Source organism: Thamnophis elegans, chromosome 1 (genome assembly GCF_009769535.1).
Source record: "Thamnophis elegans isolate rThaEle1 chromosome 1, rThaEle1.pri, whole genome shotgun sequence".
NCBI classification, from domain to species: domain Eukaryota; kingdom Metazoa; phylum Chordata; class Lepidosauria; order Squamata; family Colubridae; genus Thamnophis; species Thamnophis elegans.
The window spans coordinates 166,568,784-166,595,551 of record NC_045541.1 but is presented as its reverse complement, the minus strand read 5'-3'; the positions used below and the strand labels follow the sequence as shown (position 1 = coordinate 166,595,551).

At 43.1% G+C, this 26,768-nt stretch overlaps 1 protein-coding gene across 1 annotated transcript in view; it reads left to right on the top strand.

Moving 5' to 3' along the window:
* PDE4C (phosphodiesterase 4C) overlaps positions 1–26,768 on the top strand; it is a 44,494-nt gene that overhangs the window by 8,918 nt on the left and 8,808 nt on the right. The window contains 10 exon segments of the mRNA XM_032238863.1: positions 55–91; positions 2,993–3,066; positions 8,660–8,687; positions 11,419–11,553; positions 14,796–14,889; positions 18,960–19,138; positions 20,387–20,485; positions 20,975–21,139; positions 21,846–21,945; positions 26,512–26,666. Coding sequence (XP_032094754.1) covers positions 55–91; positions 2,993–3,066; positions 8,660–8,687; positions 11,419–11,553; positions 14,796–14,889; positions 18,960–19,138; positions 20,387–20,485; positions 20,975–21,139; positions 21,846–21,945; positions 26,512–26,666 — 1,066 coding nt within the window.

Genomic DNA, 26,768 nt, shown 5'->3' with positions numbered 1-26,768 from the left:
ACCCACTCTTTCGACTTTGTAGCCATTAACATTACTTCTCTTCTCTCCTTGCAGGCATGGAGAAGACATGATTGTTACTCCTTTTGCACAGGTAGGTAGTCTCTTTAGGGCTGAAAATGGCCTACCCTTGTCAATCTTGGCATGCTGTGTCCCTGTGCCCAGTTAAGAACATGTTCAGAAGCATAATGAGATCATGTTCCCTATGCGGCTTCCTCCAACCTGATATGTTAAGGCCGCGGGGCCACAAGTCACTAGGGTTCTGAATTGTAGCCTCATTTCTCTGGAAAGCATTGGGGGCGGGGAGGGGTTGTTCCCTCATGGACCCTTCCTCACTTTTGATTATTTTTTTGAACTCTTTCTAAAAGTCATTTAACTTATTAGTCATAGTCACATATCATACCTAGATATTTGGGGAATTAATGTTGCATAATTGTTTTTATCTGTTTTTTTATCATCCTTACTCCCAAGTTTATATGTGCAAAAATAATGAATTTCCCTGCTTCCAACATGCTATACATAGCTTTTCAGCAGTGGTGAAATCTAAATTCCCCCCCCCACCGGTTCTGTGGGCGTGGTCTGGTGGGGGTGTCATGTGACTTGGTGGGCATGGTCAACTTTTTTTCACTTTTTAAAGCATTTTTTTTCCTGCTAGTTCAGGAGAACTAGGAAAAAAATGCTTTAAAAAGCGGGGAAGGGAGAAGCTTCTGATGATCGCGCAGCTCACACAGCTGAGCCGCGTGATCCTCAGAAGCTTTTTTTTTTTATTACCGGTTCACAGAACCAACGACAATCGTCCCTAACGGTTCGGTCGAACCGGGCTGAACCGGGAGGATTTCACCCCTACTTCTCAGGCTTCCACTCTGCATTCCATGTACCGTATCTTTCGGAGTATAAGACACAACTTTTTCCCTCAAAAAAGAGGCTGAAAATCTGGGTGCATCTTATACACTGAATACAGCATTTTTTGCCTCCTGAAACTCCATCCCCTTCACCAAAATGGCCGTTCATAGCTTGTGAGAGGCTTTCAGAGAGGTCCTGGGGGCTGAGGAGGGCAGAAAGCAAAAAAAAGTCTGGTTTTGCTCAATTCCTTCCCCCCCCCCCAGCTCCCAGGAGCACTCTATAAGCTTCCTAATGCCCTTTTTTGACAAAAAATGGGCCCATTTTTGCGAAAAATGGGCCGTTTTGTGCTCACCTCCCCAAGAACACTCTCAAGCCTCCTAAGGGCTATTCATCCCCTGTTTTTTTTTATTAAAAAAACGGGCTCATTTTTGCGAAAAACGGGCAGTTTTTGGGAGGTTTGCAGAGTGAATTTTTTTTTAAAAAAATTGCCTCTTCAAAACCTTGGTGCGTCTTATACTCCAAAAAATACGGTATATCATTTTTATCAATCTTCTTGTTGGCCTTAGTATACATACCTCACATTCAGATAGTCCTCGGCTTACAACCTTTTCTTTAACGACTGTTCAAAGTTACAGCAGCATAACTGCTATTGGAAAAAAAGTGACTTATGACCAGCCCTTAAACCTACGACCGTCACTGCATTCCCCACAATCGTGTGATCAAAAGTCAGGCATTTGTCAACTGGCATGTATTTACAATGGTTGCAGTCTCCAGAGGTCATGTGTTTGCCATTTGTGATCATCCCAACTGGCTTCCAACAAGCAAAGTTAACGGGGGAAGCTGGATTCACTTAATGACGTTTGATTAACTTAAAAACTGCAGTGATTTAATAACTGGCCAAAAAAAAAAAAGCACAACTCGCTTAACAGATTGTTTGCTTAGCAGTGGAAATTCTGGCCCCAATTTGTAATTCAAAGATTACCTGTATGTGGTTTGGCATTCCCATATCCCTCCTTTGGGATATCTCACTGTTCTGTAACAGTGCTCTGCAGGAGGAAAACATTTTGTCTCTTAAAAGAAGGGAAGTACATGGAAGAGTGAATTCACCACCTGGAGTGAGCAAGCAATTTTTCCCTCCTGGGATCCAGAGTTTTGGTACCAACTGGGAAGGAAGGTTAAAAACAGCCTCACTCTCTCCTTAATCAGGCAACAAAAGAAAACTTCCATTTCTGGTAGCTGCAAGAAGACTACTGAGAGGCGGAGATGAGAGTCAGGGAGGAAAAGAGACTGTCTAAAGACTGCAAACCCACGCCTGCAAACCTCAAGTATTCTTTAAAGCAGGGGTCTCCAATCTGGGCAACTTGAAGCCTCGAGGACTTCAACTGCCAGCTGGCTGGTGAATTCTGGGAGTTGAAGTCTGCCAGGCTTCAAGTTGCCAAGGTTGGAGACCCCTGCTCTAAAGGAGGAAGGGGGGTTTCAGGGAAAAGTTGTATGAAGGGTTAGAGGCCCTCCTAACTGATAACATCCTTTCAGGCTTGGATTGTATAACCTGGTCAGTTAAGACCATAAAATATGCTAAACTTGGTTAATTTTAACCATGGCTCATTGTATGGCCTAGTTAAGCTTTTATTTCATTTATGGCTCACTGTAGGAGGCAAATCCAATACATGGGTTGATTCAAATATATATTTAATACAATACAATACAATAGCAGAGTTGGAAGGGACCTTTGAGGTCTTCTAGTCCAACCCCCTGCCTAGGCAGGAAACCCTATACCGTTCCAGACAGATGGCTATCCAGCATCTTCTTAAAGACTATTCATATTTGTATTTGTGTGTATGTGTGTGTGTGTGTATGTATGTATGTGTGTGTGTGTATGTGTGTGTGTGTTTTGCATTTGTGCTGATAAATAAATAAAGGGAGACTAGTATAGATTTATTTATTTATTTATTTATCAGCACAAATGCAACACAAATGTAACAAAGGCAACATAAAAAAAATGGCTTTCCGCCTGGATGGCTCCTAGGCTGAACAGAAAGACAGAAAAGGGAAGCAGTATGCATACCAGGGGTTGTGACACAATACATACACACACACACACAAAAAAAAACATGGTTGATTCATAGCGATGCTCTTCTTCCCCCACTCACAGGTCTTGGCCAGCCTGCGGACAGTTCGCAGCAACTTTGCTGTCTTGACCCACCTCCGGGATCATGTCTGCAACAAGTGAGTGACAGGTTCAGGTGGGGCAGGAAGGAAGGAATCGCGTGGGGACTGGGCAATTAAAGGGGTGGTTGGCAAAACTGTGCCCCACTTTGGCATTCAATCAACCTGCAGAAACCCTTTCTTAAGACCCTGTAGTTCTTTCTGCAGGATGGTTTGGTAAAGCAAAAGTGCAGACAGAAGGCACTGTCTCTGGGGTATTGTCCTTTTGTCCTCCCTATTGTGTACAAAGATACCTCAAGTAGTGTTTGCAAGGACCATGTTCTCATAACACCCCGTCTGCTGCAGAAATGGAAGCTGTTACAGTGAGGTCCTCTCCATTCTCCTGATATGATATGATGGTGCACACATTTGGCTGTCTTGAGAATGTTTTTGGTGATTGTGTGGTCCAGAACTTGGTTCTGCTGAACTTCTATTGTCTGCTTAAGACTGTTGCAGCCACACAGAGACAAATCCATTGTGTCACTAGACCCTGCTCTCTGGGGCCATTTTGGCGTCAATTGCAAGAGATTTGGGCACTTGGCTTCCATGGAGGCATCTACCCATGGAAGCATTGAGCCATGGTGGCAGTGGTTAGAAGGCAGTGCTTCAGGCTACTACTGGTGGCTGCTGGCTGCCAGCAGTTAGGCAGTTTGAGCCTCACCGGCTCAAGGTTGACTCAGCCTTCCATCCTTCCAAGGTGGGTAAAATGAGGACCCAGGTTGTGGGGACAATAGGCTGACTCTGTAAACCACTTAGAGAGGGCCGTGAAGCAGTATATAAGTCCAAGTGCTATTGCTGCCCACATAACCCTAAACCATTTTGTTTTATGAATACGGGTCTGTCAGTTGTCTGGATGACTGGTAATTCTGCGTTTTGGCAGACTTGCCAACAACTAATAGATTTGTATGTACAAAAGAGCCGTCTGTATAAACAAGGGAAGAGACATCTCATTGATCATATACCGCAGTGGTTCCCAAACTTGGCAACTTTAAGTCTTGTGGACTTCAACTCCCAGAATTCTCCAGTCAGCAGAGCAGAGCTGGCTGGAGAATTCTGGGAGTTGAAGTCCACAAGTCTTAAAGTTGCCAAGTTTGGGAACCACTGATATACAGGATTAAATGTATTCGCTTTTTCCTAGTCCTAACAAGTACAGGATTTGCACGGTCATTCTTCTCTTAGTGTTATCTTTTTGGGGAGAGGTACCCCAATTTTGACTAATTTTGTGTGTCCTGTAGGGGTCGCCAGTTGCAAGCTCCATCTTTAATAGATTCCTGGACTGTGAAAAAAATGAAAGAGCAAGTTCCCTTGTTTCCCACAGGAATATGGTTTTCCAGAAGACTCTTCCCATGTTTTTTTTTTAAAAAGCAGCACCACCAACAGTTGCTGGGATGTTGGAGGGGAGCAGGGTGATGCAGAAGAGAGCTCCCCTGGTGTAGCTGTGAGCTCTTCCCAACTGATTGGCTGGGTTGTTTTCCTTCCCACCCCCACACCAGAAAAAAAACAAGACTTTTGACATGAATATATCCGTCTCCAGAAACTGATATTCCCATGTCAAGAGAACAAGCAAAGGAAAAAAATATCCAGTCAGAGGAGCACATAATAGGAAAAGAATTGAGCCCTTTCCTGCTCCTTTCTCTGACCACCAATCCAGGGATGGGTTGCAAATCCCAGCGCTACCATTTCGCTCGTGCTTGTGTGCCTACTTACGCACCCGCGATGCTTCTGCGCATGTGCCAAAGCATCCAGACAGGTGGGTGGAGCCTCCCGCTGCCACCACTACCGGTTCACCCAATCAGGGCCAAACCGGGAGCAACCCACCTCCTGCACCACTCTGTCAATGGAATTGCTGATCTCCAAAGACCAACAATCGATCTTCGCTTAGGCCACTTGAAAAGTGACTAAAACCTCCATTCCAGGCACAAACTGGAGTTCCTCAACTTTGCACCATAAGGCACATCTAATGGCGAGCAATTCGTGATTGTTTCCCCCGATTGATAGGAGACACGTGGCGGGAGAGCAAAGGGAGCCTGGGAATTAAATCTGTACCTGAGTATCCTTCCCCAGCCGGGTTTCTGAGGCACAGTGAAGCTTACCTGTTGGCCTACTTTTCCTCTGATTCAAAACCAGGAGGAATGCTGATTTAATACAGCTATGAAGCCACATCCTCAGGGTCACAGGTGCAGCTCTAAACAGAGGGAACACAACAAGGAACAGAGACAAAGGTGGGAAGAACATTTCTAGGGTGAGAGCAAGCTGTGTTCCCAGTGGAGGTAGAAACGGGCAAGATGGCAGATGCAAGGTCACAATGCAATAAGGCCAAAATGCCTACAAGAAGGGGTCAAAGAAGTGAATGGGTCACTCACAACCACCATGAGATTGAATGGGCAAAAGGATGGATGCCATGTCTGCCATATTGCCTGTTTTGACCAGAGGGAAGGAAAAACTCACTGTGTGCAAACTACCTTTGTCCCAGATTTCCGAAAGAAAGAGAAATAAGGGAAGACATTTCACATTACGGCTCCCATTTAAAATTGTACTTCTTTGAAGTACAACCTCTTGGCATATTGGCAGAGTTAATTTTCAAGTAAATTTGCTTGGGAATGCAGCCTTCTTTAAATTAGAGTTTATGGTTCAATTATAATTTATATGCTGCAATCCTATGTTGGGGGGTGGGGGGATGCGCTCTTGAGTAAATAGCTTCTTTGGAGATTTTTCCCTTCTCCATATCACCAGCTACAGAGAACCGCAGGGCTTCGGAGAATTAGAGTTTTTTTATTTAGAGTTTTATTAGAATTTGTAGGCCGCCCTTTTCCCTGAGGGGACTCAGGGCGGCTCACATAAAACCGGGAAAGGGGAATACAGACATCAAGATAGAAACATATAATAAAATGGTAGGCAACATACATTCATCATTCGGGAGGGGCAACTATCCTTATCCCCAGGCCTGACGGGCGAGCCAGTTCTTCAAGGCTATGCGGAAGGCCTGGACGGTGGAGAGGGTACGAATCTCTACGGGGAGCTCGTTCCAAAGGGTCGGGGCTACTGCTGAGAAGGCCCTCCTCCTTGTGGTTGCCAGCCGACACTGGCTGGCCGATGGGATACGGAGGAGGCCTAGTCTATGGGATCTTATTGGTCGCAGGGATGTAATTGGCAGAAGGCGGTCTCTCAAGTATCCAGATCCACTGCCATGTAGGGCTCTATGGGTGATTAATAGCACCTTGAAGCGCATCCGGAGATCGACAGGCAGCCAGCGCAGCTCGCGGAGGATAGGTGTTATGCGGGTGAATCGAGGTGCACCCGCAATCACTCGCGCGGCTGCGTTCTGCACTAGCTGAAGTCGCCGGATGCTCTTCAAGGGCAGCCCCATGTAGAGCACATTGCAGTATTCCAGCCTAGAGATCACAAGGGCCCGAGTGACTGTTGTGAGAGCCTCCCGATTCAGGTAGGGTCGCAACTGGCGCACCAGGCGAACCTGGGCGAATGCCCCCCTGGTCACAGCCGTTAGGTGGTGGTCAAATGACAGCTGTGGATCCAGGAGGACTCCCAAGTTGCGAACCCTCTCTGAGGGGTGTAAAATTTGACCCCCCAGCCTGAGTGGTGGAATATTAGTCAAATCTTTGGGAGGAAAACACAACAGCCACTCGGTCTTTTCTGGGTTGAGCACAAGCTTGTTAACCCTCATCCAGTCCATAACGGCCTCAAGGCCCCGGCCCATCACATCTACCGCTTCATTGAGTTGGCACGGGGCGGACAGATACAATTGAGTATCGTCCGCATATTGATGGTATCTAATCCCGTGCCTGCGGATGATCTCTCCCAGCGGTTTCATGTAGATGTTGAATAGTAGGGGGGATAAGACCGAACCCTGAGGCACCCCATAATTTAGGGGCCTAGGGGACGATCTCTGCCCCCCCACTAACACCGACTGCGACCTGTCCGAGAGGTAGGAGGAGAACCACCGTAACACGGTGCCTCCCACTCCCACCTCCCGCAGTCGTCGCAGAAGGATACCATGGTCGATGGTATCGAAAGCCGCTGAGAGGTCAAGGAGGACCAGGATGGAGGGATGTCCTTCATCTCTGGCTCTCCAGAGATCATCAATCAATGCGACCAAAGCGGTTTCTGTGCTGTAACCGGGTCTGAAGCCTGACTGGAAGGGGTCTAGGTAGTTTGCTTCCTCCAAGGACCATTGGAGCTGGAAGGCCACCACCTTCTCAACAACCTTCCCCAAGAAGGGAAGGTTGGAGACTGGGCGATAGCTATTAAGAACAGCTGGATCCAAGGATGATTTCTTCAGGAGGGGTCTCACCACCGCCGCTTTCAGTGCGGCGGGGAAGTTCCCCTCCCGAAGGGAGGCGGTTACAACCGCCTGGATCCAGCCTCGTGTCACCTCACTGCAGTTCGTGACCAGCCATGAGGGACACGGATCCAGAACACAGGTGGAGGAACTTACAGCTCTCATGGCCTTGTCCACATCCCCGGGGGTAACGTCCTGAAACTCAACCCAGAGCTGTTCTACTTGGTCCCCCTGTGCCTCGGCTGGAACTGCGGGGGTGGAGTCCAAGTCCGACCGAAACCGAGCAATTTTGTCCGCTAAGAATTGGGCATACTCTTCAGCTCTGCCCTGCAAGGGTTCCCCCGCCTCCCTTTTGTTCAGTAGGGAGCGGGTTATCCTAAACAGGGCGGCTGGACGGGACTCAGCGGATGCAACCAGGGTGGCTATGTGGGATCTTTTTGCTGCCCTGAGTGCCCTGGTGTATTCCCTGGTGCAGGTGGTTACCATTGCTCGGTTCGATTCGGACTTATCGGACCTCCAACGGTGCTCTAGGCATCTCCTCCGGCGCTTCATCTCCCGGAGTTCCTCGGTGAACCAAGGGGGTCTCCGGGATCCGCTGCCTCGGAGGAGCCGCAGTGGCGCAATCCGGTCGAGGGCCTCCGACGCTGCCGAGTGCCACGCAGCAGCCAGAGTCTCCACCGGACTGTGGGCGAGAGTGTCAGGAATAACCCCAAGCTCTGTCTGGAACCTTGACGGCTCCATAAGGCGCCTGGGGCGGAACCACCTGGTCGGTTCCTCCTCCCTACAGTGGGGGTTTGGCCTCCGGAAGTCGAGCCTCAGTAGGCAGTGGTCTGACCACGACAGGGGTATGATGTCACTCCCCCTCAGACCAAGTTCACAAATCCACTGCTCCGAGAGAAATACAAGGTCAAGCATGTGTCCCGCTGAATGGGTTGGGCCTCGAATTACTTGGGTCAAGCCCATGGCTGTCATGGAAGCCATGAACTCCTGCGCCCCATCAGAGTTTTCACCGAGCGACGGCAAATTAAAGTCCCCCAGGACCATCAACCTAGGGAACTCAATTGCCAGCTCGGCTACCGACTCGAGGAGCGAGGGGAGGGCTGCTGCAACGCTGTTGGGAGGCAGGTACGTTAGCAGCAGACCCACTTGACCCTTGAGGTCCAACTTTAACAGCAAAGACTCACACCCGACAATCTCCGGGGCAGGGACCCTACGAGGAACTAACGACTCCCGGATAACAGCGGCCACACCCCCACCCCTTCCCTGGGCTCTCGGCTGATGCAGCACCTGAAATCCTTCTGGGCATAGCTCTACAAGGGGGACTCCTCCCTCTGGGCCCAGCCAGGTTTCAGTAATACATGCCAGGTCTGCCCTCTCGTCTAAAATTAAGTCCCAGACGAGAGGAGCTTTATGAACGGAGAAGCTTAACTTTATGCTGTATTTTGCAGGCGAACATCTGGTCCCGTCAATCCCCTCTCTACCTCTAAGGTCAATCTATCAGGTAAACCTCAGCTGTCTTTCGGATGTTTTTCTCTCTCTCTCTTTTTTTTAAAACTCTCATTGAAGTAAAATGGCCTCACCTTGTGTGGTGGCCCATATTACAAACTGGAAAGCTCATAAGCTTGTAAAAGGAAATCAGCTGATTTGGATCCAAGGTCTGCCTCATTCAGCATCTGGCTTTCAAGAGAGGCCAATCAGATGCTTCCGCAAAGTCTGCAAGAGAGATTCATAAGCAGATGCCCTTCTGTGGTTGTTCCCGGTAACTGACATTCAGAGCTAGACTGCCTCGGATTATGGAAGTCTCAGTGTTCGTCCATGGCTTAACAGCTGTTAGTAGATTTTCCCTTCTGAATATGTCAAAATCTCCTGTCGGCCATCGCTACATTCGATGGGCAAAGAGCTCCGCAAGCTCAGCTCTGCAATCAAAAAAGCTTTTTAAAAAGTGGTTAGATTGGAGGTGTTGCAGACTCCGGGTTTTTGTGTGTGTGTGTGTGTGTGTGTGTGTGTGAGGTGCGAGGAAAAAACAACCCTGTCTCTGTGTTCCTACAAGATTTTACTTCTCTCACACCTCACTTTACTTGCTCCCTGACCCCACCCACCCCCACCCTGTGCTTTACCCTTTCCCATGTCTGAATCTTGGGAAAGAGTGATTTGCTCTTTTCCAAGTGAATTTGTGCCACAGAAGTTCGAACTAAACATTCGGGGAGGGGGGGGCTACTCCTAGCTCGTAAGCTCGTGTGTGTGTGTGTGCAGTGTCAGCAGGCATCTGTATTGAAGCCACGGAAAGGAGAAAAAAAGGTTTCTTCTGCGTAAAGAGAAAAGGGGGGGGGGGTTGGTGATACCAGTTCCTTTTCATGCATTGTACAGATGCATGTTGAGAGTAGTATTGAGGGCGGCTGCAGGTGATTCCAATGGGAGCCTCCCAGGGCCTGCCTCCCCCCCCCCCCAATAGGTTACTTGCCCTCCCACCCATACCCACCACACACCCCTCAGCCACTGCAGTCTGTGTTTGCTCTGGGCTGCCCTCTCCTTGCCCCTCCTTCTCTGGCTCTGTTTCATGCCACCTCTGCGGCGGGTGGAACGTCTCCAATTGACGTCAGTTGTTCCATTATTCAAAACGCTCTCTTTCAGCTGGTCTCTGCGGCCCCACAAGAGACAGGCCCTTCTGATGGGCAGCCCTTCCTTTCTTGCCTTGGGGCAACCTGAACCACCTCTCTCTCTCCTGCATTCTGCTAAACCTTTGGTCGACCCCTGACATCGGGCCAATGGCTTCCAGAAGCATATTATCAACCTCCGTGGGCTTGTCTGACAGAAGGCAGGGGATGCCATAGAGGCACATGCTGCAGTAAATGTGTGTGTGTGTGGGGGGGGTGATGGCTCCCAGTGAGATAGGTTAATGTGAGGGGGAGGCAACGTATATACCAATGCTATGGCCAAGTACGCTTTAGCAGGATTCCTAGGCTATGGCATTCAAAAGTCCCAGAATGGCAAGGAGGAAAACCCTCTTACTTCTTTATCCCTTTCTCGTCTTTGCTTCCTTATCCTACCTCTTTGGACAAGGTAAGCAATGTCAGGGCAGCCTAAAGCCAGGATTTTGTCCTAAAACTCAGTGTTTGGTTGATCATGATATACTGAATAAGTATAGCTCCTTGGTTCACACATAATGCTAAGCCACTATGAATGAGCTTGTACGCTAAAGCAAAAACAAACTAAATTTAGCCTTCTATCAGGCATGAGCCCAGGAAAGATTGAAATGTAGATTATAAACTCCTTGAGAGCAAAGACCTACCTTATTCCTCTAGCCCTGTGTTTCTCAACCTCAGCAACTTTAAGACGTATGGACTTCATCTCCCACAATTCCCCAGCCAAAGTTGCTGAGGTTAGAAACATTGCTCCAGCCATCTAAAAGATATGCAAACTACTTTTCCAGCAGGCATTAGATGTCCAAACTGCTGCTTCAAGTTATTATAGAATAAAATTACAGAATAAAAGAGCTAATGTTAACAAAAGAAAAATCCCAAAAGCAAATTCAAATATTAGGATTGCAACCCTTAAGGAAAATCCTCCAAAATAAGAGCATTTATTTATGTTGCAGCAACTCTGTTATAAATCATTAATACTTTTTTTTCTGGCAATCCCATGTGTATCAGCATCTTGTTCCCTGAAGAGGCTAATATAATATTCTGAATCAAATGATCCTGTTCTGTTTACTGTGGATTTGCTTCCCTGCTGATTCCCAATATTACAACTGGGATCTTCAATAGCTCTCAAAATATTATCCCATTTTATTTAATCTTACCGATGCCTCCATGATTCTTAGCCCACACCTTGATAGTTCTGAGAGATGCCACTTATGAACTGCAAAAAATAAAAGCTGGACCATTTTTTTTTTCAAACTAGAACCATTTTTAGAATGTACCACTGTGGTTTCCACCTAGGGCGACCCAGGTTATTGGCACTTTTGAACCTAATTTGTGTGTGTGTGTGTGTGTGTGTGTGTGTGTGTGTGTGTGTGTAGACTTAACAGTGCCACTCCTTAAGGTGGCACAGACATGCCTTCTAGATGGCGTTTTCAGTGATGCTCTTTGCATTTCATAGAGGATGCCTACCAAAAGTTGGCTATCGAGACCTTGGAAGAGTTGGACTGGTGCCTGGATCAGCTGGAGACTTTGCAAACACGTCATTCAGTCAGTGAGATGGCTTCCAACAAGGTAAGACATTCAACCCCGGTTGGGATTCAACTCCATAGACAGGAAGTTCCCCTCTTCTCTCTCTTTCTTGACCTCTGTCAACCTTGGGTATCTGTTCCCCTTTTGGCAGAGAACTGGTTGTTATGTTATGGCCACGGAGCTGTTTCTTTTCTTTTCTTTTAAAGGCATAAGGTTTTGTGAGAAAAGAGGAAGCCAAGGAAAGTGACACAGGCTTTTTGCTTGGAGCAGATTAAAATTTGGGGAACAGCTGAAAGTTGAGAAATGGGGCTGCTGCTTAGAACACTCCACAGCCCACTTTTGCAAAACAAGCTTTTGTTATTCCAGAAGTCTTCAACTCCTGTTTGTCCAGTGCAACTCTTCTCAAGCTATATCCCTTTGCTCTTGCAACTAGAGTAGTGTTGTACATTCCCCAGTAGCGAATGCTGGCTGGGGAATTCTGGGAGTTGAAGTCCGGACATCTTCAAGTTGCCAAGGTTGAGAAACACTGAACTAGAGTCAGGGGAGGGCTGCTCTGGGTCACTGGCCATCAACCAGTGCCTTTCCCCACATTCACATTATTCTTCTCTCTGAAGAGAAGCATTTGTGAATTTCCTGGAGGGCAGCCTCTGTTGACCAGTCGTACAAATAAACAAACCACGATGTGGGTCAGAAGAGATCGGAAGCGACTTCTTTTAATAACTTTTATGTATTTAAGCAGAAAAAAAATATCAGAGAAGACAATTAGTTAGGAGGGGGTGGAACAACAGTATGGCTCAGTATTCAAAATGCTAAAATGACTGGCAACTTTTATTGCCTGTCATTCAAGGCAATAAAATAAGTTCTTTCAATTTTTTAATATACTCCCAAGTTTCTGGTCCATTGATTTCAACAGAGTGGAAAATAATAATGGATGTGCGGGGGAGATACACTGTGCTACAAGCCAGTGAAAAGTGAGCGTCTATGTGGGGGGACACTCCAAACCATGAGAATGGTGTAATAACACCCATTTGCAAGGTTTCTATAACATGCAACGACTATCTGATGGCTTAATACGATAACCTGGAGCATAGTCCACCAACCAATGCCAAGCTACCCAAATTCAGTTTTAGCTTAAGCCAGGGGTGTCCATACTTGGGAACTTTAAGACTTGTGGACTTCAACTCCCAGACCCTGAGAAAGATCAGCCTTCCCTCATATCTCTGTGAGTCCTTTTTACAAAAGGAAAAACGTCCTCTCCAGCCTTTGGAAGAAGACTCTCTCAATGGTTTTCTTGAAGAAGGTGAAATGGGGGGGAGGGGATTATTTCCCAGTATTCCCCTTCCCCGGTCTCTCTGAAAGCCTTGGCTGTTGCTAAACAGAGTTTTTGGAAACAACTTCTTCCATGCTCTGTTGTGCCTGGGCACCATCGGGGTTAAAGCAAATCGCCTTCCTCAGAGGCTCTGCCAGCCAATGGGAGAGCTGAGCTGGCTCCAGCCTCTGTGCCTCTGGCTTCTGATTGGATGGCAGCAGAAAGGAGAGGTACCTGATGCTGGAGCAGCCTTGGTACATCCATGGAAGAACCTTTCTTCGGCTGTGATGCAGGGGGGGGACTTTGTCCCCCTCCTCAGTTTCTGTCCTGACTCTCAGCGTTGCAGACAAGTCCTAGGCTCCTTGTTTGCAGAGCTCGGGACGGTAGTTCAGGCCCCTTGGTATGAGCATCCGTGGTCTGACTAGGGCGCCTCAGAGAGAAGGGTGGGCTCGCACACAAGCTGGCACTTTTGGCGTTGCGATGCCTGACGCCAGCACTTCGTTGTTCGCATTCTGGGACAGCAGCATCAAGGTAAGCGGGGACTCCCTGACACAATGCAACTCTCAGCAAATCTCTCCAGCAAAGGGTGCAGGAAAGGGGTTTTGCCGCTGCAAAGATTTAGTCACAGACACAAAACATGAAACACACACACATACGAATGCACACCCCTAAATGCATGCTGTTCTGCAGCAGTGGGGATGCCTTTTTCTCTCTCTAATTGTTCAGGTATCCTCTCCTTATCTCAGGAGCTGACGGGAGGTTTCTGCTTTTGATACGTCAGTAATGCTTTTATTTTTTTAACCTTGTTGAAAATACTCTCGAAGGAACTCTGCGAAACTGGCTGAATAATGCTGTCAGCCAGATGAAACAGTACTTAGGGGTGGCGGGGGGGGGTGCCTGTCCCTCCCTCCCAACATAATATGTCACTTGATGAAGAGACATTTATAAAAGAAACAAAGCGGACAAAATAATGCAACCGAGGCAATCGTGTGTGTTTTGAGTTACACAGAACTCTTCTTCCCACCAGCTGAATTTTTAAACAATTCTAGCAAAGGACCAGGTGCCTTAATCCACATTGTAGAATGTAACTCCACATTGTCTCCCATAAGTATAATTCTTTTTCATTAAGGTGAATCCTATAATAGGATGGGAGGCTTGTTTCGGTATGGATGAGATCTAGCACATCTGACTTGGAATTAGGTCATGTTTGAGAAAAGCAGTAAAATATACAACACGAATGTATCTTTGTATTTATCACCCAATTCTTTATGGAGTTTCTTGGGTATTCTCCTCTTTTCCAGAAATAAAAACAATTTTTACACTAGTTTTGAAGCAAGATTCCTGAGTTCACCTTTGATGTTTGAAAATCTTCAAAATTTTCACTTTTAAAAATGTAAAACTGAAGATTTAGCTAAGATTTGTGCAATCAGAATCCCCCAAGTCATTGTTTTTTTTAAATTTTCTTTGATGTTTCATCTTCTCCTTGGCCATATATGCGACCAGTAATGTGCATAATTTTAAAGCTTACAAAATAACGAGAAGGTAGATAATACGTTTGTGGCTCTTCAAAAGACTTTGATGTGGTTCATCTTTTCCTCTGCACATTTCAACATTTGCTTTCTTTTGACTCATTTTCCCTGTCTCAGGTTCTATGCTAACTCGATACCTATTATTTTAATGTTTAGAAATCCAAGTGGATGGACATCTTTGCTTGCAATTTGGCAATCCTTTCTCAGATTCTGAATATAACCAGAAGCCAGCTGAGAAAATTCAGAAATTAAGAAGTAGAGATATTTTTCTGCTGTTGAAGTACCTCATTGGAAATATCTTTCCTTGCCACTGATCTCTTTCTTTAACAATGGCTGCCTGCTCAGTGGCATCTGTAAGGCCAGGCACATGGGATTCAGAGGCTCCTGATGCTAATGCTGTGATGGCTCCTTACAGGTTGCTGATTTCCTCTCCTCTTTGTCTCTAGTTTAGAAGAATGCTCAATCGGGAACTGACACACCTCTCGGAAACAAGCCGTTCTGGAAACCAGGTATCCGAGTACATCTCCAACACATTCTTGGGTGAGTCATCAGCTTTATGGTCTTCCAAATGCAATTCTTGAGAAAATTGTTAAATTGATATGGAAGAGTGGGCCAGTCACTTCTCTAAGGGGAGGCAGACGTAAACTGCTAAAGAAATGTTATTCTACAGTAGCCTAAAATGCGTACTGCTCTTTCTGATCCTGGCACATAAGCAATAGGCCTTAAAGAACCTTAGAAATACAAGTGAAAAAAACTGAATTCTTTTGCAGTATTTTCGGATTCCAGGTTTCTTGAACAACTAGCATCCTTCTTGTGAGGTTACCACTAATCTCTTTTAAAACACCATAAAGAGAAATCTTGGAGAGCTATGCTATAGCAGGCTTACCAAGCTGTCTAGCCCAATATTCTGTTCCTACATTGACAAACCGAACATCCCTGGAAAATCTATAATAAAGACATAAATGCCATCTTCTTCATGTACAAGCTGAGTTTCTGGCCGTACAAGTTGATAACCAGTGGAACTGTCTGCCACACGAAATGATCAGTTCTTTTTCTCTAGAAATCTTCAAGCAGAAGCTGGATAGTAAAACTGCAGAGATGTACTAGTGGATCCTGTACGGAGCAGGAAGTTGGATTAGACCCTTCCAACTCTATTCTGTATTTCGCCGTGATGAATAGTCAGAAGTGTACTTCCATCTGATACTGATGGCGACATACATACACCACAATAACAGCCAACCATGTTCTTGTCTAATCTCCTTTTTAAACTATTCAAGTCGGCAAGCATCACTGTGACTTGGGACGGTGAACACCGGAGTTAAACTTTTTGTTTGCTGAAAAGTGATTCCCTTAATTATCGTTAAATTTCTCTTCCCGAGAGATCCTTTATCTACCATTGCTGCATTTTAACTATTCTAATCCATATCTAGAGTATCTCCTCTAATGTATATCTTTTTTATCTAAATTCCCGCTTTTTACATTTTTTACATATTTTCTTGCTAGCAAATTAGCTTTAGCCCTGCGTTGTTTTGGCTATTCTTTCTGCATCTTTTCCAGTACTATAAAAAAAATTAAGTTTAGCAATTGTATACTAGAATTATGAAGCTAATAGCATCATTCATTCATTCATTCAATTTCTATAGCCATCCTACTCAATCAAGTGACTGGGCAGCTTACAATTCTAACATTATAAAGCAATTTAAAAACATTAAAAGAATTACACATCCTCAAAATAAATGTCTAAATAGCAGCTGTGATGATTTATCAACTAACAGCAAAGCCAATTTAATTTCAGTTCTTTTACTAAAGATTCCCAAAATGGAATTAACCTTTTGAATAGGGACGGTATGTTGAGTCTTATTTGAGATAATCACTGCAATCACAAGATCCTTTTCATGGCTCATCGGTGAGTCTAAAAAATTAGGTTACGCTGGGCAGCAAATGTACATCAATTCTTGTGTAGTATACCACTTACCAAATGTGAATAGTGTAATGCAAACATATAGAGATTAGCCAGATATAATAATATGTATCTGACTTTAATTCTTCAAATTTTATCTGATTCATGAAATGCTATCCTCAGTTTTCAGCCAGACAAATTGGCCAAAAGATGGATATATCCAGAGAATAATAATATAGACAATTTAAAAACTTGGTTAAAATGGTCTTAGTCTATTAGGTCATCAGTACTTCTATATATGCTTTATTGAAGAAATAGATATCTTGCACCCACATGCAAATAGGCAAGTAGGCTTTCACTCTGGGGGCAGCATCTGTATTGTGGCACAATACAATCCTTGAAATTCACATGCCTCCAATGATATCTTTTAGAATCCTGATGAAGACCTGTCTATTCACCTTGGTCTTCTGAATATGAAGGGTCATTGAATGATTTCTTATTTGATTTGTTCTCTTTTTTCCTCCCCTATTCATTTTTACTATCAAGGCTGGGCATAGCATTCAAAAGAGCCATTTCTCCAAGTATCTCTGTTGAAAATATGAAGGCAACCATATCCTTGACAAGGCTGGCATGACTACGTTGAAATCTTTCTCTGGCCCTTTCTGTATATGCATTTGTGTCCAGTTATTTTATTTCTCTGACAGTTTTTCCCCCCACATGTATTATCTATGCCTGCACATACGGGCATAGACAACTGGGACAGAAAAAACTGCATGAGTTTTGTGAGCGAAGTGGCTGTTTTAATACTTCAGAGAGAAATGCTTCTCTTGCACACTTTTTAATCCTTTGCACAATCTATTTTCATAGTGATTTAGGTGTTGCCCTTATTATTCCATGATAATAATTTTGTTGTAAGCCACCTGGAGAAACAATTGTAGGCGAAGCTATGTAGAAATATATAAAATAGCCACATATACATCAAGTGCACTGATAATGCACAAGAACAGTTAGGCAACAATATATGTATTCTGACTTTGATATGCAAACTGAAACTGGCAAAAGAAGGGAAACATTGGTCTTTATTCAGCTGTAAAATAAATGCCTAAATTCTACTTCAATCTGCCTTCTTGTTTTTCAAGGAGGCAAAGATGCAGGCAAAATTGGTACATTCTTCTTAGCTTTGCAAGAGAAGATGTCTTTTAAAGTTCTTCTGTTAGTGAGTAGATGTCACCCTCATGCAATAGAATTCATTTTTATTTAATTATTTTATAAATTAAAAAAATCCATAATAGATGACCCTGAATAACTGAAACTTCTGCTGGATTTGAAGGTCATTGAAAAGATATGTCTAAAATACAACACTTCTAAAAAAAGAATAATTAGAATAGAATTCAACATCTCGAAGTTGAAAACATCTGGACAACCACTAGGTGGCTGCAGCAAGTTAGAGTTGTCTAATTTCTAAATGCTGCCTTTTAACAATCATCCAGATGCATGTAGTCCAGATAATGACAGTCTTACAATAAAGAAATTTGTCTGAAAATGTGTACGAACGTTTATAATTTATAAAGAAAAAAATGGACCAATCCAAAAGCATTCTAAGCTGTTATCTTGGAAGGAAATCCTAATCCTACTGTTCTTATTCATATATATTCATACATATAAAGTATATGCATTGATTCTATCACTATTGGTGCTTATAAACTGATTTCGCTTAGCAATTTTTAAAAATTAAAACATTATAGAAAAGTCACATAGGTTATAGCCTTGCTTTTTGCAAAATAGTTTAACAGAAAGTTCTCCCCGTTTGTTCTCTCCATGTATGTGACTTTTTTTTCTCATGTGTTGTACAAATTTGAGTATATACGTGTATGTGAATGTGTGTGTGTGTGAGAAAGAGAGAAGACAGGTGAGGTGGGGAGACCCTGGCTGGTCTTAGAAACATCACTTTGAGGAAAGGACCGACATTCCACCACGCATTGTCTCTGGTTGCCATGGTGTCTGTAATATTATTAGTTTCTGCTGACGTCAATCCTTCTGTGCCTCAATATTGGGGGAGGGTCTCCCTTTGAACAGCAGGAGACTCGTGCAGGGGTGGGGGCTTTTCATACTCCACTTTTTTCAGCATGCTTAACTCTTTGGTTTCAGAAATGTTGTTTCAAGAAGGACAGTTGTTAATGCTGGATAGGGAATTTGCTAGCTCATAGCAACTTTGAAATGAGAAGGCTGAGTCCCCAACTCCAAAAGAGTATGTGCTTTTAAAAGGATTCACAAGATACAGTTTCTCTATCTCCTCCTCTTACTTTTTGTCTTGAATTTAGATTTTGTAAAGCTTCGTGGAGATGGAAGGTGCCATATCACATAATAGGACAATAGGGTTCTGCTCCTCAGATTAATAGGAGCAGAGATCTGGTTTGGTTTATGTTGATTCTTTGGAGACTTTCAAGATACTGTCACGACACAGTTTTTTTTTTCCATCACAGAGAAAGGAAGTTCATAAAGGTCCTGGATTGTATCGTGAACCATCAAATCATCTAAGCTGTCAGCCTATATTCTGTTCCTTTCATTGCAGGGAATCTGTTTCTTTAGGGGAGCTTCCCTATTGTCATTCGTGATCTCAATAGGAATTCCCACAAGCTTCTGAAGAATTTGGGGGATCTTCGTGTAACGGGACTTGTTCCATTGCTATTGTATTTTCTGTCTCCTCCAGACAAGCAGCATGAGGTGGAAATCCCAACCTCTGTTCCCAAAGAAAAAGACAAGGAGAAAAAGAAGCAGCCAATGTCACAGATCAGTGGTGTGAAAAAACTGATGCATGGCTCCAGCTTCAGTTGTGCTGTCATCCCTCGTTTTGGAGTAAAAACGGATCAGGAAGGGCCATTGGCTAAGGTGAGGAATGCCAGGCACCAGAAAAGACTGGAACAGAAAAACTGGCATGGTTCACTACGTATTGTAGTTGTATATACGTATTCTGAATTTTGTCTAAATGCAGGATTGATATTCAACATAAAGAAGTCCTTCCACCGAAGCATTTAAAAACAAGTTTCTAATCTCCAAATTGCATAGCTTAATTACAGTAAGAGCGTTAACTGAAGACTACTTTGAATGGAGAGCTCTATTTTTTTCCCAGGTTTGCAGATTAGTTTGAAGGCTGTGGGGAGAGGGAGGGGATATGGAACAGGTAGCATTAATTGTGGCTCCACAGTTGTGGAACTCCCTTTAGTTGCTTCCTGTTGAGCCGTAAGCAAAAACTCTTTTTGGGGGGGGTGAAAATAATTGTGCTGCTTGTTACGTGCATGGAAATTTGCCAATTTCGTGTTATTTTAATTGCTTACTCTTTCATTCTTATTGTAGTGTTTTTAAACCTGCTGTAAAACATCTTGATGATAATTTGATTGTTCTTTTGATTGGTGGGCGAAAGAAGAAGGGCATCTGGCAGGAGCAACCAAGAGGAGGAAAGGAAGACAGGATTCTTTAGGGAAATAGAGGGAGGGAGAGAGGGAGGGAGGGAGAAATCCAGAGGGCAATGTTGGAACTCAAATAAAAACTGAGAAGAGGTGAAAGAACTATATCTGAGTGAGTGGTGAAATGGAAAAATAGAGAATGAAAGGAAAAATAAGGGGAGGGCAGTGGAAAATGGAAGCATATTTACAGAAGACAAACTGAATGGTTTGGAAGCAAAGGAACTAAAGAAAATGCAAGGAATTTGGAAGATAAGAAACAAGACAAGAACATGGCTTTACACATACAAACACACAGACCTATACAGTATGTATGTGTGAATATATAAAAATTTGGGAGCCATATATTCTCATTTCAGTTTTTGCAATACCACTTTGCTAAAGGCTACCTCCTTTCAACTGAGCACAATATATTGTGAATCAGTACACTTAATCTTGCAATGTATCACAGTTCCTGAAAGTCAGTTTGAGGTTTTTGATGTACTTTCTCAGGCTTATTTTAATTGTCTTCCTACTGAAAGCTTTAGTAATTTTTTATATGCTGTTCAGTTATTTTATATGCTGTTCAGGTAAGTCTTCTTATTTGGAAAGTCAGGGAGGCAGCTTGCTTCTACTTTTGTTACTTGGCAGAGTCCAACATTGTAGCAACCCCCCCCTTTTTTTCCACCCCCTTTAGGAGCTAGAAGATGTGAACAAATGGGGCCTTGATGTATTCAAGATTGCAGAGTATTCTGGCCACCGCCCACTAACAGTCATCATGTACAGCATCTTCCAGGTGAGCTGACTCTTTTTCACAAAAAGTATCAGGTTCACAAAATTGTTATTGAAATGTCAAAAGCTAAATGGCAGAGGAGAGATACTGCAGTTTTACCATTAAACAGGGTCATTGGCCTGGAAGAAGACTCCAAAGAAGTAGGTTAGCCTATATGTATATTGATTGATCAATAATGTAATGCAGGTACATTAGGTAAATTATCTTTTAGGTACTAATGGTCACTTCCACATTGCTTTGAAGCCTTAACGCATTTCATTGTCATGCCTACTTTGCATCATACGGATTGACTTGGAAATTGTAGGGTGTTTTTTTTAAAGGAACTTTGGCTAGAGTAAGTGATTTATTCTGTCCTTGGCTAGTTCTGAAATCTCAGGAGAAAGGCCGGTTTTGGTTTCATGAGTTCTTCCTCCGGCTCTTCTTTTCCCTCTTTCCCTGCTGATTTGACTAGGAAGATCATAGCAGCTTCCTTCTGTATTGTCCACCTTGTAGGAAAGGGACTTGCTGAAATCTTTTCAAATTCCTGCGGATACCTTCATCACATTCATGATGACCCTGGAAGATCATTACCATGCTGATGTTGCCTACCACAACAACATTCATGCAGCTGATGTTGCCCAATCCACACACGTATTGCTTTCAATGCCAGCTCTGGAGGTGAGTCTACAGAAGGCTTTTTTGGGGGAGGGGGGAAGCTTTGAAATAGGCTGGGAATGACAATTGGTCTTACCTGAACTGTTATTTTAAGAGTTGTTTGCAGGATGGTCCAGAGATGGTATTATCACAGCCAATTGGCCTCGAGACTGGGTTGAAGCTGAAGCCACGCCTCTGAGCTCCTCCCTTCTGACTCCAGTTTCAATGTAGTGTGTGCTCCCGAGATCCTGAAAACAAGTCACAAAGGAGACACCTCCACCCACAAGACTGCCTACCTAAACCTGGGGTGGGAACTGGACCATCCTGCAAACAACTCTTACAATAACTCTACTCATTTGGGAGACTTTCTATAGGACAAGAACAAGCTGTTCAATTAAACCCCTACTAGGAGGATCTTTGAATTCTGTGATACTCAGAGAAAAAAGCTAATTCTTCCAAGGGAAAAAAAAAATTATGGCATGGCCGGCCAATTTCTCCATTGTTCTGTTAAGCTGTAAGAGAAGACACGTGTAGTTTATAGAATAATGGAATTGTAGCATCACAGAATTAAAAGCAACCTTGGAGGGGTCTTCAAATTCAACCCCCTGTTTGAAGTAACTTCCTATATACACTGATACAGTGTGAAATCTCAGATATACTGTTCCATTCATGTATTTATTGATTCCTTTCGTCTTTTCCAATGCTGTTTCTTCTCCTTTCGTTCTCCCAGGCTGTTTTCACTGACCTGGAGATTTTGGCTGCCATTTTTGCAGCTGCTATCCATGATGTTGACCATCCTGGCGTTTCTAACCAGTTCCTGATAAATACCAGTGAGTGAATCACCTTTAATACCAAATTTCATTTATTCTTCGGGATATTAATACTGTCTGCAGTCTAATCTATCTTAGGTCTTATCCACACGGCTTAGGGTTTCATCTTACATGTCTGCTTTCCTCCTGTTACATCGGGAAGCATGTATGCCAACATGAAAGATGGCCCCACAGAGCTGGTTAATTTGCTGCCTGCACCCAATGTAACATTGGATAATTTTAGGAAGCCCTGCTGAGCTTCCACCTCCATCAGGAATCATTTAGCACCAAAAAATTGCTCCCTGCTATATGGCAAGGCAGGGCTGGAGGACTCTAGATCCTTCAGTCAGCTGAAATATTTTAAGGGTTTCAAGGTCAATCTTCATTTCAATTCTACATTTCTGTCCTATTAATGTTGAAATGTTGGAAGACTGAGAGGTTGATATTCCCATGGCAAAAAATACTCTAGAACAGTGCTTCTCAACCTGTGTGATCCCCAGACACCTGGGAGATGCGATGTTACAGGAGATCTGCGAAGGCTTGAAGAAATGTTATGATTTCAATCTTGAGTTAAGTCTTGATGGTCCATGGCCCATGGCCACAAAATGTACTTAAAAAGGGCCCATGGTAAAGAAAAGGTTGAGAACAACTGCTCTAGAATATTCCAAACTGAATCGCCTCATCAAATATTGAGAGCTCAGGCTCAATATTTAGAACTCATCATAGTGAGAAAGCAAATCACTTGATTTCCATTCTTCTGGAAATTGAGATTTATCCATAAGTTTATCCATTTTTATCCATTTCCAGAAGACCTCTTTCCCCCCTGCTACTACCTCCTTACTTCTGATGGGAGGGTATCCTCATAAGCCACCAATGGTTTGGGACAAAATTTCAAAGAGATACCCAGACTGTAGATCTCTTCTTGAAGCAGCATTTATCTATAGTAAGAGTAGAGTATCACAGATAAATTTTGGAGTGGCCATCTTAAACTGGTTAATTCTTGGGGGGGAAATGCTGAACAAGTGGTTAATTCTACTGAATCAGTAAAGAACTGACTTTTCACATGCTTGAAAAGTTGTTTCAGTACCTATTAATGTGGACATAGGAACTGTTTCCCTCAAGCTGTTCTATGGTTTAACCAGGGCTAAAACTTACTACAAGGAATGGAAACTCAGGGATCAGTATTAGGTTTGAGGAAAGTGGGAGGCAAGACAAACAAAATAAAAAGGTAGAGTAATTTGACACGGAATGTTTTGAGGCCAAAAGTACAGTAAGTACTGATTATAAAATTCACATTATGTAAAGAGAAGCTGGCTGAAAACTCCATCTAGAACTTTATACTCCTGAAGAAACAATACAAATGGCTATTGCACAACAAGAAAAGAAAATCCCCTGCGCATCTTAGCAGCAATTGATAACATACACCTCAAGCCAGAAATACCATTCTACTCTGGTGCCCGATAGCTGGCACCCCATTGACAGGTTCCTTCTCCTTCCCCAACTCGTACCTGCATCTATGTGGGAGGACTATTTTAGAGCACTATAGTCACAAAAAGTGTCTCCTAAATCCAATTTAACTCATAAGGCTAACCTGCTGAGCCCCCGTTTCAGTGCTGAAATAAAGATGAATTATAAATCATCTGACGCCTGGTAAGGCTCCTGAAATATTACAGAGTGCCATCTGCCAGCCAGTGCCGGCTGGCCACTACGCGGAGGAGAGCCTTTTCAGTAGCAGCTCCGACCCTCTGGAACGATCTCCCCGTGGAGATTCGTACCCTCACCACCCTTCAGACCTTCCGCGCAGCCCTCAAGAGCTGGCTATCCCGTCAGGCCTGGGGGTAAAGATTTGATTCGCCCCCACCCGAATGCTGAATGAATGTTGTTTATTTTTTAATTATGTGTTATGTTATATGTTACTGTTTGTATCCCCTCCCTATAAGTTGTTAGCCGCCCTGAGTCCCCTCAGGGAAAAGGGCGGCCTATAAATAAACTTATTCCTATTCCTATTCCTATTCCACAGTAACTTGGAATGGTGGGCCTCAATTCTTGCTTCCCTGCTTGCTTATACTGATTACTCTGTGCAAATATCAGAGGATCGGGGGCTAGCCATCAGAGTGCCCATTTTTTTAAAAGGTATCTAAGACCTGCCTGTTAATTATAGGCCTATTATAGCCTTTTAAATAAATAAATAAGTTCTAGGTGTGACCATTATACAACAAATTAGTTGTCTGATACTTCAACACCAGGCTGGATAATATACATCTAAAATCGGCTTACTGATTTTAAGTCCACATTCAATATAGTTCCCAGAAAGGATATGAATTACGCTTATGAATACAGGTAGTCCTCTACTTACAACCACAATTGAGCCCAAAATTTCTATAGCTAAGGGTTGTTAATCACGTTTTGCCCCATTTTTCTTTCTTGCCACAGTTGTTAAACCAACCAGTTATTAAGTTTAATAACATGTTTGTTAGGTGAAACTGCCCATTGACTTTGCTTGTTGGGAGGTCACAAAAGGTGATCACATGACCCCAGGGCACTGCAGCCATCACAAATATGAGTCCATTGCCAAGCATCTGAATTTTGATCACGTGACCATGGGGTGCTGCACAGTCATAAGTGTGAAAAATGGTCATAAGTCACTTTTTCCAGTGCCATTGTAATTTTGAATGGTCATAAAACAAACTGTTGTAATTCAAGGACTACCTGTACTACCATCAAAAGATGATAACTGTTGCTTCTCCATAGCATTTATAAGAATTGTAGTATGAATTCTATACACTGAAGAGATTCCAACTTATGCAGGAGTGAGCCAGGATGTATTTTATTTCCCTGCTGTTTAATTTGTACATAAATCCACCCATGGCTGAAATAACCAGAATACCACACCCCTAAACTAGCAAACAGATATATTGCAACTTCGTTGTATGCAGGTGACATTGTATTTCTATCACAAATATTATTTGGATTTAAATGAACTCCAATTACTGCTCTGAGGAAGCACTTGAGATTAACCATAGTGAAACTAAGAAACCTAAACTGTGTGCCCAGAGGATAAATGACCAGAGTATTGAATAATGAAATTTTTTAAGTGCTTTGGCATGGTTTTCCATAGCTATAACAAATACTTTGCACGTGAAAATTATATCATAGAAAATACTAAAAAAAACAATGGCCGCAATTAAGTCTTTTTCACTTCACCAGAGGGGTGTAAGCAGCACTTCAGCAGCACTGAAGGCTCATGTACCACTACTTCTCGGTGCCCAACTAGTATCTTACACTTCCTTTACTCGTCTTGAAACGACAAATCCCTAAGGTCTATATTCTAGGAAACCCTTGCATTCCAAATGTGGTATTAAGGAAGGAGGCAAGGAAGTTGAAACGGTTAATTGGATCTGCATCGTAGCATATTGGTTGAAGTTACTGTTCTTTGCCACAGATTTGAGTACTTTCTTTACTTGGGGACAATTACAAATCAATATGGTTCAGGACAATCTCACAAACACTTCAATATCTCAGCTGTCCCAGGGAAGTCTTCCTGATGATGGGTTATGAGTGTGTAGTGTAGTACCTGGAAGCTCCAACAGGAGCCTCTGTTCTACCTAAGAACATTTTTTTCTGAATAGTCAAGCCTCTTTTTACAAATCAGCAAGATACTGACCCACATAATAACAGTTTCCAAATCCCAAGGAGTGCTAACTTTAGCCTGTTCCAATGTTTTCTCCCCATTGCAGTTTAGAGGGCCAATACAAAAAAAAATCCCTATGAGCTGAAAATGTGCCCTCCCCCCAAGGAGTTGTTGAAACTACAGCTCATGTCCAGCTGCAATTACTCTGTCTAAGGACTCAGGAACCTACTTTATCTCTCCTTACCTGGTAAAACACCCGAGAAATTCTGATTTATGTACATTTGTTATCAGATCTGTATGATTCAATCTCCTTGAATGTAGTACGTTTTGTTATAATCCCTGGTAAAATTAGTCAGACTTGATTATTCACTGAGAAACCCACCACAATTATAAAATGCCTCTTGTTTTGTTTTTGTTTTTATTTGTAATGTGTTAAAGTTTACAATTCTGTCAGAGACCGTAATAAAAATAGTCATGTTATTCATAAATTACTGGGAGTGCTAATTCAGGATTGTACCAGAGATTAGTATGTAAGATATCATCTAAGTTTATTTTTAAATCAGACCAAAGGCCTGTGTAATTCAGCATCATTTGGAAAATACCTAGTAATCAGCAATCATACCATAAGCCTCAATGATCTAACATCAGCTGCCTATGGGCTTAATTGACACTTAACATTTAAGTTGAAGTTTAGAATACAAAATGTAAAACAAAAGAATGAACTGAACAAGTTCATTCTTGCTCAAATAATAAGAAATTTTTTAGTAAGAGTTCATAGGCTTTGGTAGGTTATTTCAAACCCGTAGGTAAACTTTTTAGCTTCTTTACTTTACTGTCCTATTTCTTACCAAACTGAACAATTGTCACAATCCTAAACACTGCCTGCAAGGCTGCCTTTTAAACTAATGATGCTCCTCCTATTGTCTCTTTCCTTTCCTATTTATTTTTATTTGTAGATTCAGAACTGGCACTAATGTATAATGATGCATCGGTGTTGGAAAATCATCATTTGGCAGTAGGATTCAAACTCTTACAAGAGGAAAACTGTGATATTTTCCAGAATCTTTCTAAGAAGCAAAGACAAATGCTCCGGAAGATGGCCATTGACATGGTGAGAAGCTTTGTTGGTCATGGTTATAATTTTGAATGAATCACAATATTTCAAGTGAGATGACAGGTGTTTATTGAAATGCATGAGACTGATTATTTTGAT